At 40.3% G+C, this 14,295-nt stretch overlaps 2 protein-coding genes across 2 annotated transcripts in view; both read left to right on the top strand.

The window, feature by feature from the left end:
• The first annotated feature begins 1 nt into the window (after position 1).
• On the top strand, positions 2 to 3,993 carry LOC134670319 (COP9 signalosome complex subunit 7b). The gene is made up of 4 exons (XM_063528075.1): positions 2 to 381; positions 716 to 968; positions 1,991 to 2,211; positions 3,076 to 3,993. The coding sequence occupies exons 1-4, from the start codon at positions 187 to 189 to the stop codon at positions 3,226 to 3,228; spliced, it is 822 nt and encodes a 273-aa protein (XP_063384145.1). The 5' UTR covers positions 2 to 186; the 3' UTR covers positions 3,229 to 3,993.
• A 7,118-nt stretch (positions 3,994 to 11,111) lies between these two features.
• The window catches only part of LOC134670350 (protein yippee-like), a 200,692-nt gene continuing 197,508 nt past the window's right edge, over positions 11,112 to 14,295 (top strand). The window contains exon 1 of the mRNA XM_063528166.1: positions 11,112 to 11,155. The gene's annotated coding sequence lies outside the window, so the exon portion shown is untranslated. The remainder of the gene's footprint in view (positions 11,156 to 14,295) is intronic.

Genomic DNA, 14,295 nt, shown 5'->3' with positions numbered 1-14,295 from the left:
GTGCGCAGAAGAATGACGTTTGTTTTTTTTTCTGTTGTTTGCGTGTGTGTATCTGTCGCAGAATTTGCAATATCTACAACTCGTTTTATTGAAGAAAATGTGCATTTAATATCTTTATTAGTGTTAATTTCCCCGTGTTGCTTAATTGGTGATATTATTTAGGTGTTTAAGAACATTGAAGGCAATATGAATGCCATGGCCATGGATAAGGACGAGCCTTCGTCGCTCCTGAGTTTTTCGTCAAACAACCCATTGGAACAGTTTGTGCTTTTGGCGAAGGGTGCCAAGGGTTCGGGGGCCGCAGAACTGATTAAACAAGTGCTCGAAGCCCCAGGAGTGCACGTATTTGGGGAGCTGTTGGAAGTACCGAACATCTTAGAGGTTAGAGGTTACAATGCTTAACACACTAAGGGTTATTCACTTATTGATAAGATAAAGTTAAATGGAATTTAGGAGTGTTTTCAAATAATATCCTCAGTATACAATGAATTACTTTATTATAGTATCAATACAAGTCAAGGATGGATAATTAAATGACTGGCCAAAGAGGCAAGTAGCAGCAGATATAAACACACTTATCTCTATCAATAAGATGATAGAAAGAAAAACTGAACTTCTATTAGAAAGGCCAACTGTTATGACTCAACTACTTATACCATAAAATATAATTTTCTTAGTTTATTGATTAGTCTGATTGAATTTCTTTGCCTTCCAGCTTGAAAATGGTCCATACGCGACACACTTCAACACACTAAACCTATTCGCCTACGGCACCTACAAAGACTACCTAGATAACAAATCAGACTACCTGGAGCTGACACCGGTGCAGTGCAAGAAGCTCCAACACCTGACTATCGCTACCCTCGCTACGCAGGAGAAGCTGATTCCGTACAGTGTTTTGTTGAAGGAACTTGATATTAAAAATGTTAGGGATTTGGAGGATCTCATTATTGAAGCTATTTACGCTGGTGAGATGAATTTGTAATTTTTTTGTTTTAACTTGAAGTAGGGTAATTGCATCAGTTTACCGTCTGGTGTCAGTTTCCATCCACTTGAAGGATTAATAAATAATACATTTCATTTATAATTTTCTACTTGCGAAATATTATTTTCATGTAGATAGATAAATTGTTTAGATATTAAGGATGCAATAAGTCCAAATACAAGCAATGAAGGTTTATATTAAAATTTCGTCAAGTGGACGGAAACTGACACTGGACGAAAACTCGCACAATGACCCTACTCTGTTTACTCCCTTTAACATATTTATCAGTCAGTCTGATCCATAATGATGATGTTAACTTAAAAAAAAAATTGAGTCTTTAGAGACAAGAAAAATAATTTCTAATAAGGATTCATAAACGTTTACTAAAGTTGATACGCCGATAATAATCGTTTGTCCCTTTCTGACGTATTGGTATGATGGAAAGGGACAAATGATTATTATCGGCTTGTCAACTTTAGTAAACGTTTATGAATAAGGGGGTAAAGGTTTTCTAGGGGGCTGACATAGTCTTAATTTATGAATAAGGGGGTAAAGGTTTTCTAGGGGGCTGACATAGTCTTAATCTTGACTATGGTTGTCTTATGGCCTGCTGCACCAACCAAACTTGACAGACTGATTAATGGCAATCAGCAGTGAACTATCTAACTTCACATACAATAACATTTAGCAAACATTTTGATGGTGACAGATGGTTTGGTGCAACCGGCCGTTAGTCTTGACTTGAACTTTATTTTCTGATCAATATTCTTTTTTTTTTATTATGGATGGGTTTACTCATGGCCACAGACTAGCCGAGGCGTAGACGTGGTCTATGATGGAGCGAGCTCGCCCAGAAGGATTGCACTATAGTGAACTTAAAGTTTATACAATGTTATTCTTATGAGTGTAGACCCCAGTTTCAATATTTATATATCTGCTTTAAGGACTTCATTGTATCACATTTTATATCAGAAAACCCATTGCAGTTTAATATTCTTTCTTCAGACATCATCCACGGCAAATTAGACCAAGAATGCAAACGCGTCGAAGTAGACGTGGCACTGGGCCGCGACGCCCGACTGGAGGACGCTTCCGCCATCGCAGACGTCCTCGCCGACTGGTGTAACTCTTGTGAGGCAGTGCTCAGCTCCGTAGACCGCCATATTCAGCGAGCCAATCATCACAAGCAACGCGCCATTAGACACCAGCAGACTATTGAACAAGAGGTATGCCCTGACAGAAAGCGTCCGCCTTAGCAAATGTTTTAGCTGACGGGTGTAACTCTTGTGAGGCAGTGCTCAGCTCCGTGGACCACCATATTCAGCGAGCCAACCATCACAAGCAGCGCGCCATTAGACACCAGCAGACTATTGAACAAGAGGTATGCCCTGACAGAAAGCGTCCGCCTTAGCAAATGTTTTAGCTGACGGGTGTAACTCTTGTGAGGCAGTGCTCAGCTCCGTGGACCACCATATTCAGCGAGCCAACCATCACAAGCAGCGCGCCATTAGACACCAGCAGACTATTGAACAAGAGGTATGCCCTGACAGAAAGCGTCCGCCTTAGCAAATGTTTTAGCTGACGGGTGTAACTCTTGTGAGGCAGTGCTCAGCTCCGTGGACCGCCATATTCAGCGAGCCAACCATCACAAGCAGCGCGCCATTAGACACCAGCAGACTATTGAACAAGAGGTAATGAGCATAAGAAACCATTTATTGCAACACAAAAAAGACGGGTTACAAAAAATAATAAGATTTAAAAAATTGGCTAGTGCAGTAAAAGGAACAGGCTCAGCATACGCTACGTCATTCATTTCATTACAAATATTTTACGTCATTCATTTCATTACATCTCTACGACCGCGCCGCTGGACGCTCGCTACAGAGGCTGACCACTTAGTGGACCTTAGAGTCAGATCCGTACAGTTCTTCTCTCATACAACTGCGTATGTATTTCAACTCTTTACTTGTCCTTTAAGCAGTTGGGGAAGAATAAAAAAAATGTTAGGCAGACAATAATGGTAATATTTTTTAAATAAGTCTTTACCTTGAGGTCGAGCCATGCCTATTAATCATGTTATCCTCTTCCAGATAATGTTCCTCAAAAAGACCCTGAAGCCGCAGGCCGACACAGAAGACTCGGCGTCAGGCGCGGGCTGCGACAACCACTCAGCGCCCAAGAAGAGCTCCGGCAAGGGCAAGATCCCTCGCAACGCGACCAAGTTCTGGCAGAAGAACACTTAGACTCCGCGATATCACTGGAGCATTGTGCGTAGGACAGCTTGGTGCTGTCATCAGATACATCAGAGCGGCCATGGTGGTCAAAAATATCTGAACGTGCACTTCAACATCTTCATTAATGGGCGTTTTGTTGTCTACCAATTATGGCTGGTATGTACAAAAGTTTACGGTCAATGTCAAAGTCTACACATTTTGTTAGCGTTTCATAGGTCTGTGATTTTGTCAGGAAAATGACAAATTAGACGCAACTGGGGCCCACAGGTTACCAGTTCGCCGGATAAGATCAGCCTGTCAGTTGTTCGGAACTATCACTCTTTGCAATTAACTGACAGGCTGATAAAATGCTGATATTACGCCGGCGAACTGGTAATCTGTGGGCCCCTTTAAACGTAACTTAAGTGGCGCTTGAAAATTAAAATGTCTTAATAAAGATTTTGTTCAGATTTTTGTGGACACCTTGGCCGCTCCGATATATCTAATAATAGCGACTGTACAATTTTAACAGTAAAACTCATTGAACTGAGATGACAGCTGTCATATGCACAGTGCTGCAGTAAGTAAATAGGCGGGTCCACACAGAACGAGCCGCCTCGCGAGGAAATGCCGCGCGAAGCAGAGGGCCTACCGCGAAATCCGAAATTCGCAAATTGCGGGGATCTTTCTCTTTTACACCAATGAAGGCGTAATAAGAGTGACAGAGAAAGAAGCCCGCGATTTGCGAACGTCCATTTTCATGGTTATAGCCCAGCTCGGTCAGTGGAGACGTGCTTCGCCCCACGCCGTGCAGCCGAGGCACGTTCCTATACAAAGACCGAGATGCGCGGCAATTTCCGCACGAGGCGCCTTGTTTTTGTAGACTCGCCTGATAACTTGATGTTATTGTGATATATCTGAATGAATAAAGTTTTAGGAATTTGCTCTCGTAATATATATCTATTATTAAACCACCACGAATCCTTAAGCCATCCTCCCGATATTTTCATAGCCAATGGCTTCCTCATATTAGCGTCTTTCCGGTTCCACAAAGCTACCCAATCCCAAGAATTCTCTTAAGCACATTTTTTAATGAAAGCTAAACCTCTGACCTTATTGTATGCCTCAAAGACACTGATAATTATGGTAAGAAGCTGGTGGTAAAAAGCTAAATGTATTTAGTTGTTATACTTATTGACAGAGTGTTAGAGAAGGTATTTGTTTCAGCTTGGGCAAAAATCCTGTTCCGGATGTTCCTTGCTGCAGGTCTCATTTCTTAAATCGATTCTCGTAAAATTTTATGAGCAGGTTTGGTATGAGTAGTTAGATATTATTTGTGACGTTCCACGGAAAAGGTACCTTATGGCGTCACATAGCACCGCAATAATATTGGAGCGGCGTTAATAATAACGTAAGCGCCAACCACCAAACCGTGGTACCTTTACCGTGGGACGGCACATTTTTCTATCGTTTCGTTTTTGCGAGGTCTACAGCTCAAGAGCCACTACACAAAGAGGTGCCCGCATGGCTATGGAGGATGGCTTCGTGCCTTTGATATTTTTCCATGCCGATAAATGCTTCACCTCTCCACCTGACACAGCCAATACCCGCCTACGATGAAAACAGTTCGTCGTCGTTATGATACCATACAAAATATTCAGAAATATATAGTTAAAGTACTAACTACTACACATACGGCACATAGCCCAATTGTTTTAGATTTTGTATTACAAACACAAAGACATTTTGTATCGCTCCAAATAAAAAAATATACGAGTGCGATAGAGAAAACATAACATACCAACTACTTACAGCTTATTGCGTATTGGGTGACCTGTAGAACGTTAATGTCATAATATTTTAGCTCTGTCTCTTTCTAAGCATTTCAGATTCCAGTTGCCATGTTCGTGGTATTCTTTTTATACTATCATAGGAAAATCTTAGGACTATAGTAAAGTTGTTGGCCTACAGAGTACAGACACGCCCATTATCTTTTTATCCATGAGTGATATATTTGGCTTTTAGTTCCCCCACCACGCCAGTCGCTTATAGCTATACTACATTAAGTACCTACCACGAAATTTAGAAAAGCGATATTCTCCTACCTACGTCACTATCGGTTTGTTTGCATTATTTTGAAGGAAAGACCTTGTTGCGGTAGACCTCACCTCAACTGCCTCAACATCATATCGCTGGCCCAATATTACAGGGTTCTATGTTACATTTTCAAGATAGTTGAAATTCGACTTAATGTCACTAAGACAATGTTCTAATTTCAATTCGACAAAAGTGAAACTTAGAACCCTGTAATATTGGGCCAGCGAAATCACCATCGCAGTTCATGCGCCTGAAAGAATATTAATAGCAATTTCTCTTTCTGTCGTTTCGTGCTAACACTAAAGTATAAGGTGGATTTCGATTTGTTTACATTTTGTATGTGTACATCTATATTATATTCTTGGCTAATATACAAAAAAGTCTAAGTCGTTTAAGTACAATTGAATTATATAGCGAATTAGATATTTCTTCAAAATAACCTGGCTACCCCTCAGCAATTGTCAGTCAAGCACTCAAGCGAGTGGGACAACCTAGTTCGCGGCCTACCGTTTACCGACGGAGAGGGCAGACGCACGAATCGGTTCGTGCCACACGAACGCCTCCGACGGCAAAGTCGCAGCGCAAGCAATTGCGCAGGCAGTGCAACGATTGTCGCGTTCGCAGGCCACTAAAAAGTGATGTAAATAACATTTTAAACCCAAAACACTGTAAACAAAGACTTGAGGTACTTAAATAACCAAAAAACAAATCGATTGACGCGTTGTGGTAGCTCAAAACTCCGTAGCAACGGTCTGGTGGAAACTACGACACAAATTGACGTTCTTGTTTGCAATAATTATGTCGTGATTTCTTTATTAAATCGTACGAAGGACGTTTAGGCTAAGACTGTTGTTTACCAGAGTGCTGTGTGACTGAACACTTAGTATGTAAGGGTGGCAACACTCAGGTTTATGAAAAATAAAGTAATTATCTATGATCGATACACATGGTGACACGGTGGTTAATTTTCTCAAAGTGAAAAATAATTATAAAAAACCATCATGGAAGAGCTCAAGAAGCAAATAGATGACCAAATGTTGCTAATACAGCAGCTGCAGACACAACTTGCGTCTCAACCTGCCGCAGCGACATCATTAGGTGCTCAAGCTATCAACTTCCTGCCCGGCATGACCACGCCGCCGCCACAACAATTCAGCTTCAAAGCGGTCGACTGGCAAAACTGGATAACTCGATTTGAACAATACCGAGAAACCACACGCTTAAAGATGCTACCGAGCGAAACTCAAGTAAATTCGTTGCTGTACATCATGGGTGGCCAGGCCAACAACGTCATCGCATCAATGAAACTAACTGAAAGTGACATGAAATCTTATGACATCGTCAAAGGCAAATTCGAATCATATTACACAGCGCGCAAAACCAAGATGTATAGCAGAGCCAGGTTTAATCAACGCGTGCAAAAGGAAGACGAGTCCATAGACGATTTCATCACAGACTTGCACAATATTGCAAAAAAATGTGAGTTTGGAACTCTCGAAGACGAACTTATACGTGACAGAATTGTCGCTGGTATGAGAGATACGGAACTCTCAAAGGCACTTCAAAACCTAGAAGAGGAGCCGAAACTCGAAACCGTCATAAACAGAGTTCGACACGCCGAAGTCGTGGAGGCCAACATGGCCACACTCAAAATCAATCCCAACCAAGCCCCCGAAGTACACTACGTTAATAAAAGAATGAACGTGAAGAAACCGATAAAGCAAGCCGGAACTACAGATTGCTGCAGAAAGTGCGGGCGTTCACCCAAACACAAGTTTGCAGATTGTGAAGCAACCAATTCCACCTGTAAAGGATGCGGACTCAAAGGGCACTGGCTAGTTGTCTGTAAGAAAAAGAAAGAAGACAAAAAGGAACAAAAGACTGTTAATGAGGTGATAGAAGATGAAGATGAATTTTTCTTTGGAAGCATAGAAAGCTCGGAGAAAATTATTGATTCTGTAAACTCAGCACCACGATCAGCCCGCTCAAAAACTAAATATGCTACAATATTAGTAAATGATGGCCAAAAAGTCAAGTTCAAAGTCGACACTGGTTCATCGGAAACCGTCATAAGCCCCGAACTGAGAGTTAAGCTAAAACTACCGAAGCCAACAGAAGTCAAGGAGAAATTACTAGGACCATGTAGAGTGATATTGCCTTCAAGAGGTGTATGCCCTAATGTCAAATTGACATGGCAAAACAAAACCTTAGTCACAGACGTCTATGTGCTGCAAGACCAACACACACCACTACTAGGATTAACCGAGTGTGACACTTTCAGTATTGTTAAATGGCATGAAAAGACTGAAATTATGCAAATCTCCAACAAGACACTGCCGGAAGATGAATTTCCAGACTTATTTGCAGGATTAGGTGTCATGGAAGGAAGATACGACATAAAATTGAAACAGAACGCCAAACCATATGCAGTAACTACTCCAAGGCATATTTCCATTCCAATAAGACCAAAGGTAGAAAAAGCACTGCAAAATCTTCAAGACATGAAAGTAATTGAACCTGTCACACACCCAACCGAATGGTGCGCTCCTATGGTACCTGTCCCTGACAAAAATGACACTACTAGTGTGCGTGTCACAGTTGACTACACAGAACTAAACAAAAGCGTCATGAGAGAATATCATCCTTTACCAACTGTAGAAGAATGCTTGGCACAACTTGCGGGATCCAAATATTTTTCAAAAATTGATGCTGTAAAAAGCTATTTCCAAGTTGAACTTACTGAGAATTCAAAAGATCTAACTACTTTCATCACCCCCTTTGGAAGATATAGATTCAACAGAATGCCAATGGGTATGAACTCATCAAGTGAGATTTTTCAACGGAAAATGGCCGCAATACTAGCAGGCATTAAAGGTTGCATAAATCATGTTGATGACACCCTAATTCACGGAAAAACCATACAAGAACATGATGAGAACCTCAGACAAGTACTCAAAGCTTTACAGAAAGGAGGAGTGACCCTAAATAAGAAGAAATGTATCTTCAGAACAAATGAATGCATATTCTTAGGTTACAAGATAACAAGCAATGGAGTACAACCTCTTCAAGATAAAATTAAGGCTATAATTGACCTACCAATACCCAAGGACCTCACTGCACTAAGAAGCTTCATGGGCGCAATGAATCAGCACCTCAGATTCCTACCAAACATAGCAGATCTGACAAAACCCCTCCGTGATCTACTAAAAAAAGACTCTACAAGGGAATGGAATGCTGAACACACTACTGCATTTCAAGAGATCAAAAAGTTGCTTACTTCAGCTCCACAGCTAGCTCACTATGACTCAAGCCTGGAAACTAGGGTCTCGGCAGATGCGTCACAGTATGGCATGGGTGCGGTGATAGAACAGAAACACGGAGATATCTGGAAACCGGTACATTTCTGGTCATCGGCATTCACACCCACACAACAGCGGTATGCTATGATTGAAAAGGAAGCATGCGCATCGACCATGGCATGTGAACGCTTCAAACTCTATCTACAAGGTCTGCCAATGTTCCATTTAAGAACTGACCACAAACCACTACTCGCTATACTAGGGTCGAAGCCCATTGCAGACTTGCCCACTAGGCTGCAAAGGTTTAGAATGCGAATGACCCCTTTTGAATACAAAGTAGAACATGTCCCCGGAAAGCTTATGTACACAGCTGATATGCTATCCAGAGCTCCGCTTCCAACTGCAGAAGAGGACAAAGACATTCTCGAGAAGAGCGACATGCTTGAGCAATCAACATTTCTGAGCATCCAGAAAGCTATGCCTTTCTCAGATGAACGTCTACAAAAAATAAAAGAAGCACAACAAGAAGATGAGATATGCAAGAAACTATACATCTACATAATGAATGGATGGCCCAACTTCAAAAGCATTGAAGAAGAAATAAAACCATTTTGGAGACATAAAGAAGACCTCGTTCTAACTAATGAATTGATCACATGTGGACTGAAAATATTCATACCTACAAAACTGAGACAAACCACAATTGAAAAACTTCATACTGGACATGTTACAGCTGTCAAGAGCCAAATGAGAGCCAAACATGCAGTATGGTGGCCTACATGGGAACATGACATCACCCTATGGTCACAAAAATGTGAGTTCTGCGCTAAACTGACCACACAAAGGCCTGAACCACTCATACCTGGAGAAATACCTGAAAACCCGTTTGAAGTCATAGCAGCTGATCTATGTACCTACAAAGGAAAAGAATACCTGGTTGTAAGGGATATACTGTCAAACTACCCCGAAGTAGTATCACTGACATCTACCACTTCTATGGCAATAATTAAACACCTAAAATGCATTATGGCAAGACATGGCATACCTCACATCTTAAGATCAGATAATGGCCCTCAATTTGCCTCAAAGCAATTCAAACAATTTGCAACAGACTGGGAATTTACACATATCACTTCAAGCCCCCATTTCCCCCAGAGTAATGGAGCCGCTGAAATAGGTGTAAAGATAATCAAGGCAATATTTGATAAAAATTCAGAAGATCCCCTACTCGGACTACTACACTATAGAACAACACCCAATAAACTAGGAGTTGCTCCATCACAAATTGCTATGTCGAGACTTCTGAACACAAATATACCGACAATATCTTCAGCACTGAAGCCAAAAGTACAAAATATAGAACACTTGAGAGAACAGTTACTAAAAAGAAGAGAAAAAGCTAAAGAAAACTATGATAAGAGACACAGAGTGAAAGAACTACCTGAATTGGAAACTGGAAAAAGAGTATTTCTACCAAATGAAAAAATACATGGAATAGTCACTGGGAAAAGAGAAGAACCTCGAAGCTACAATATATTGACAGAAAAAGGAGGAGTAATGAGGAAGAATAGAAAAGCCATAATTGAGCTACCCGATCAAGCTATTACAAAGGCACAGAGCACCTCTACTCTCACACTACCTTCGCCATACCTGCCACCTTCTCCAAACCTAGAAACAACTTCCGAACAAACAGAGAATGTAAACTACTCGCCACCAACAGAAGACCAACATCTAATGTTATCATCACCTGAAATGAGACCTAACACACCGACAGATGAGATCACTGTAAACTCTCCCATACATCAGCCCAATCTTGAAACTGATGAAGGATCACCACTATCAACCCCTTTCATTACCCCTGACTCATCATCATCCACAAGCCTGGATACTTCACCAGAAAAAGAAACCATCACTACCAGATCTGGACGGCATGTGAAGCCTACAAAAAAGTGTTTGTGTAAAGACTGTTAAATGTGATTATTATTTAAATATTTTAGTTAAAATCAAAGACAAACAGTGATAGTGTCGTGTACCTACTGTATTTCTGAAAAGGACAATTAATAATAAGTGGAAGTAAATTACACAATTGAAATTAATTTGAAAATATCTTTATTGTTATAATACACAGAATTATCAATTTTGTTAATTAGCCTGTTATAAATCTTCGTTTCGCTTAAGTCCTCCCAAACTTGAATGGTTGAGTAGATCAGTTATTTTAATATTATGTAACAGCTTAATGTTTCATTTTATTTACGTACTATAATTGTTAACTAATCAAAAACAAGAAGTTGCGTATTACTTTTTTAGGTTAGATTTTATAAATGTGTCAATGTCACTGTCACTCATAACAAACGTCAACTAGAGATGTAACCGTTGTCAATAATAACCGATAACTAGTGATGTGAAAACTTACTTTTGTTAAAGAAAAAGGAAGATGTGTGACTGAACACTTAGTATGTAAGGGTGGCAACACTCAGGTTTATGAAAAATAAAGTAATTATCTATGATCGATACACAAGTGCAGCGTTCCGTTCCCCCTCGTGTATTGGATGATCAGAAAGGCAAGTACTTTTATGCCCTTTGTTAGGACGAGCTTCACCTTTCGGCCGTTTTCATGGTCGTCGCTGTTTTTCTGTTTATTCGATAACAACGCTAAATACCAACATACAATAACATACATCGACAACATGATAAATTTCACCTTTAACTATAAACTGCAACGTAAGTGAAATCGGAGTAAAGCGGAAAATACTTCTCATTTTATTACAAATTACAACATACCTATCTACCAATACAAATAATCCTTTCACTAGGGTTCAAGACCTTTCAAAAGCTTTCAATCAATACACTAGTTGCGTGCTTTGCTAGTTAAAAATAATATTATTGATGTGACTATGTAGTGTGTGTACGTGTATTGTGATTCTTTGTTGTGCGTTGTGCGAGCCAGTCAGCTGTTCGGAGGCAGGGAGGGGAGACTGGTCTGACTACGTGACTACTCCCTGCGTTGTATTGTCTCGACGCAACTTCATAACAACCTATGAGTATAGATATAAGTAGTATGCTATAAGTAGCATACTCGTAGGTGTATGTATAATTGAGATATCCTCTTTGTTAACATGCGAAGACAATGCTAATAAATAGTTAGGTATCTGCATCTGCCCTCATCTATTTTTGTTGCTTTAGCCACCTTTGTTTCCAATCGATATCTAGTCTAGGTACCTATCTAGTGGACGGTCTAAATTGGGTAAAGTATAAAAAAATCGTAGGTGGGTAGATACACAGCTAAATACCTAAACGCTATGCCTAAACGTACCTAGGGCCTCTACCTATAAACCTCAACAATAATCGCTTGTGATAGTTGTGATACTATCGACTGATTTCGTCGCTCCTTTATAGCCTATTATTTAATATAGGGTGGTGGTGGCATTCCACCTGTCAAATTTCTTTGTCATATGTGTATTAGCGTCTCACATTTTGCTTAGTGAGAGAGTAAGACGCAATGCACTTGGATCAAATATTAGACAAGGGGAATACCAACCATCCTTAGGTCTGTAGAAGCCTTTACTATGCAAAAATAATTCGAATAATCGATATCGTTCAACAAATGATATACTTACCTATGTACCTACCTAATTTAATAGGTACTCGTTACCCTATCTATTTTACGGGGTTTGAGAAAGAATCAAGGGGTATCCAGACGGGACTGATGAAATCAGTCGATTTGTTCAGGGAAATAATTGGTCAATGTCATCTAGCGTCCACACGTACACAAATTAAATCACCAATTTGCATTCTATTATGAAAATTGGCATTTTTGTGTCCGCACCTGCTGATGTGATCGGGGAATCAAATTGGTATTTGCGTCCGCACGGCCCTGTTCGATCGGAGAATTTCATCGGATTGGCGAAAAATTGTCTCGTCTGGATACAACTTCATGACCAAATGAGGAGTCGGATATCCCTTTAGAAAGTCAGCTGAAAGACGATTACGACTAGTTTTAATTTTTGAATTACATTATGTAATTACAAGATGTGTAAGTCAGAAAAATATCTGTCAATAATATTTGTAGACTTATTTTTGGTCCACCCTGTATGTAGTACTTATAGCATTGATTTTCATCAGCCGCATAAACTCCTTGGTCTATGGAAAACTAAAGCTTACAGAGGACAAACGTTCGACGTGTTGCCTCTATCGCACTTATAAATTCGTACGTAAGTGTGACAGGGAGGCAACCCGACGAACGTGGTTCGCGGTAGACCCTCAGTTAACCCTTTGTCTTCCTAAGGCTTCTCAACCTACATATGCCATTATTGTCACCACAGCTGTGGCCAGCAATATCGGATTAACGGCCGGCTGACACGTAACCCAGTTAGTGCATTGTTATCTGAGGAAGTGGGCTACGCATAGCTACAACTAAGTTATTTCAGAGCGGCTACCGCGAAAACCGAAATTCGCAAATTGCGGGGATTTTTCTCTTTTACTCCAATGAAGGCGTAATTCGAGTGACAGCGAAAAATTCCCGCAATTTGCGAACTTCGATTTTCGCGGTTATAGCCCTGATGAAGTTAAAGATGCAGGGCAGTTTAGGCAGACCGAAAAGGAGATGGCGGGACGACTTGGACGGATTCTACCCCAAATGGTGGGAAAATGCCGACGACAGGGTCGAGTGGAGAAAACGAGGGGAGGCCTTTGCCCAGCAGTGGAACGCCAAAGTAGGCTAGAGAAAAAAAAAGATGCAGATAAAATATTCCATTTTTATCACTGCATTCTTAATAATTTTATATTTTGATACCTTCTTCTAAGTCGGTCCCTCACTGCTGAGGAACGTGACTCCGCTTACAAATTTTTCCTATGGCAGCCCTCCACTTCTCCCTGTCGGTTGCTTTTACTGGAGTCAGTTATGTAACGCTGCCATACATGACCCAAAAAATTTTTATTAAGCTATGAGCTTCATCACATCTGATATTTGAGTAATTCTAAGCATTTCTAGCCTGAAGTGGGGGGGAGGGTGGGGTACAAAGACGGCCGCCATCCGTCATCTTTAAAAAAAATCTACTCTGATCCTGGTGGGTACTAGGGCAAGTTTGGTATCATTTTCGTATAAACCAAAGACGTAGAATTCATTGCTGATATTTGTTTTTTCAATTTCATAGTAATTTTACGAGAAAAACGTAAAAAGGTGAAAAATTTGGTTGGAGATTTTTGCTACGCGGAGCCGAAACTACAAAAGATAGAAAGTTGAAATTTGCACACTAGATTACATTTATAAAGTGTACAAGAGATAAGAAGCGATTTTGAGAAATTCAACCCCTAAGGGGGTTAAAAAGGGGATGAAAGTTTGTATGGGGTTCAAGTTTTATTTTAAGCTAGGAATTTGAAACTTCGTAAAACGATATATTATTAAAATACAAGAATACTAATTTCAGCGTTTTTAAATTTTCATCCCCTAAGGTGGTGAAAAAGGAGTTGAAAGTTTGTATGGATATCAAAAAAATTTTCGAACGCGGGACTTGAATCTTTGTATTTGGGGATATTATTAAAAGACAGGAAAAGTAATTTCAGCGTTTTGTAAAATTCATCCCCTAACAGGGTTAAAAAGGGGTTGAAAGTTTGAATCCATTACAAATCCGAGTAGACACACATTTGTTATTGCCTCCCAGGCTTGAAATGCTTAGAATTACTCAAGGAACATATGTGATGA

The sequence above is a fragment of the Cydia fagiglandana genome, chromosome 13, assembly GCF_963556715.1.
Source record: "Cydia fagiglandana chromosome 13, ilCydFagi1.1, whole genome shotgun sequence".
Taxonomy (NCBI): domain Eukaryota; kingdom Metazoa; phylum Arthropoda; class Insecta; order Lepidoptera; family Tortricidae; genus Cydia; species Cydia fagiglandana.
The sequence above is the reverse complement of the archived record's forward strand: the minus strand, read 5'-3'. Positions and strand labels throughout refer to the sequence as shown.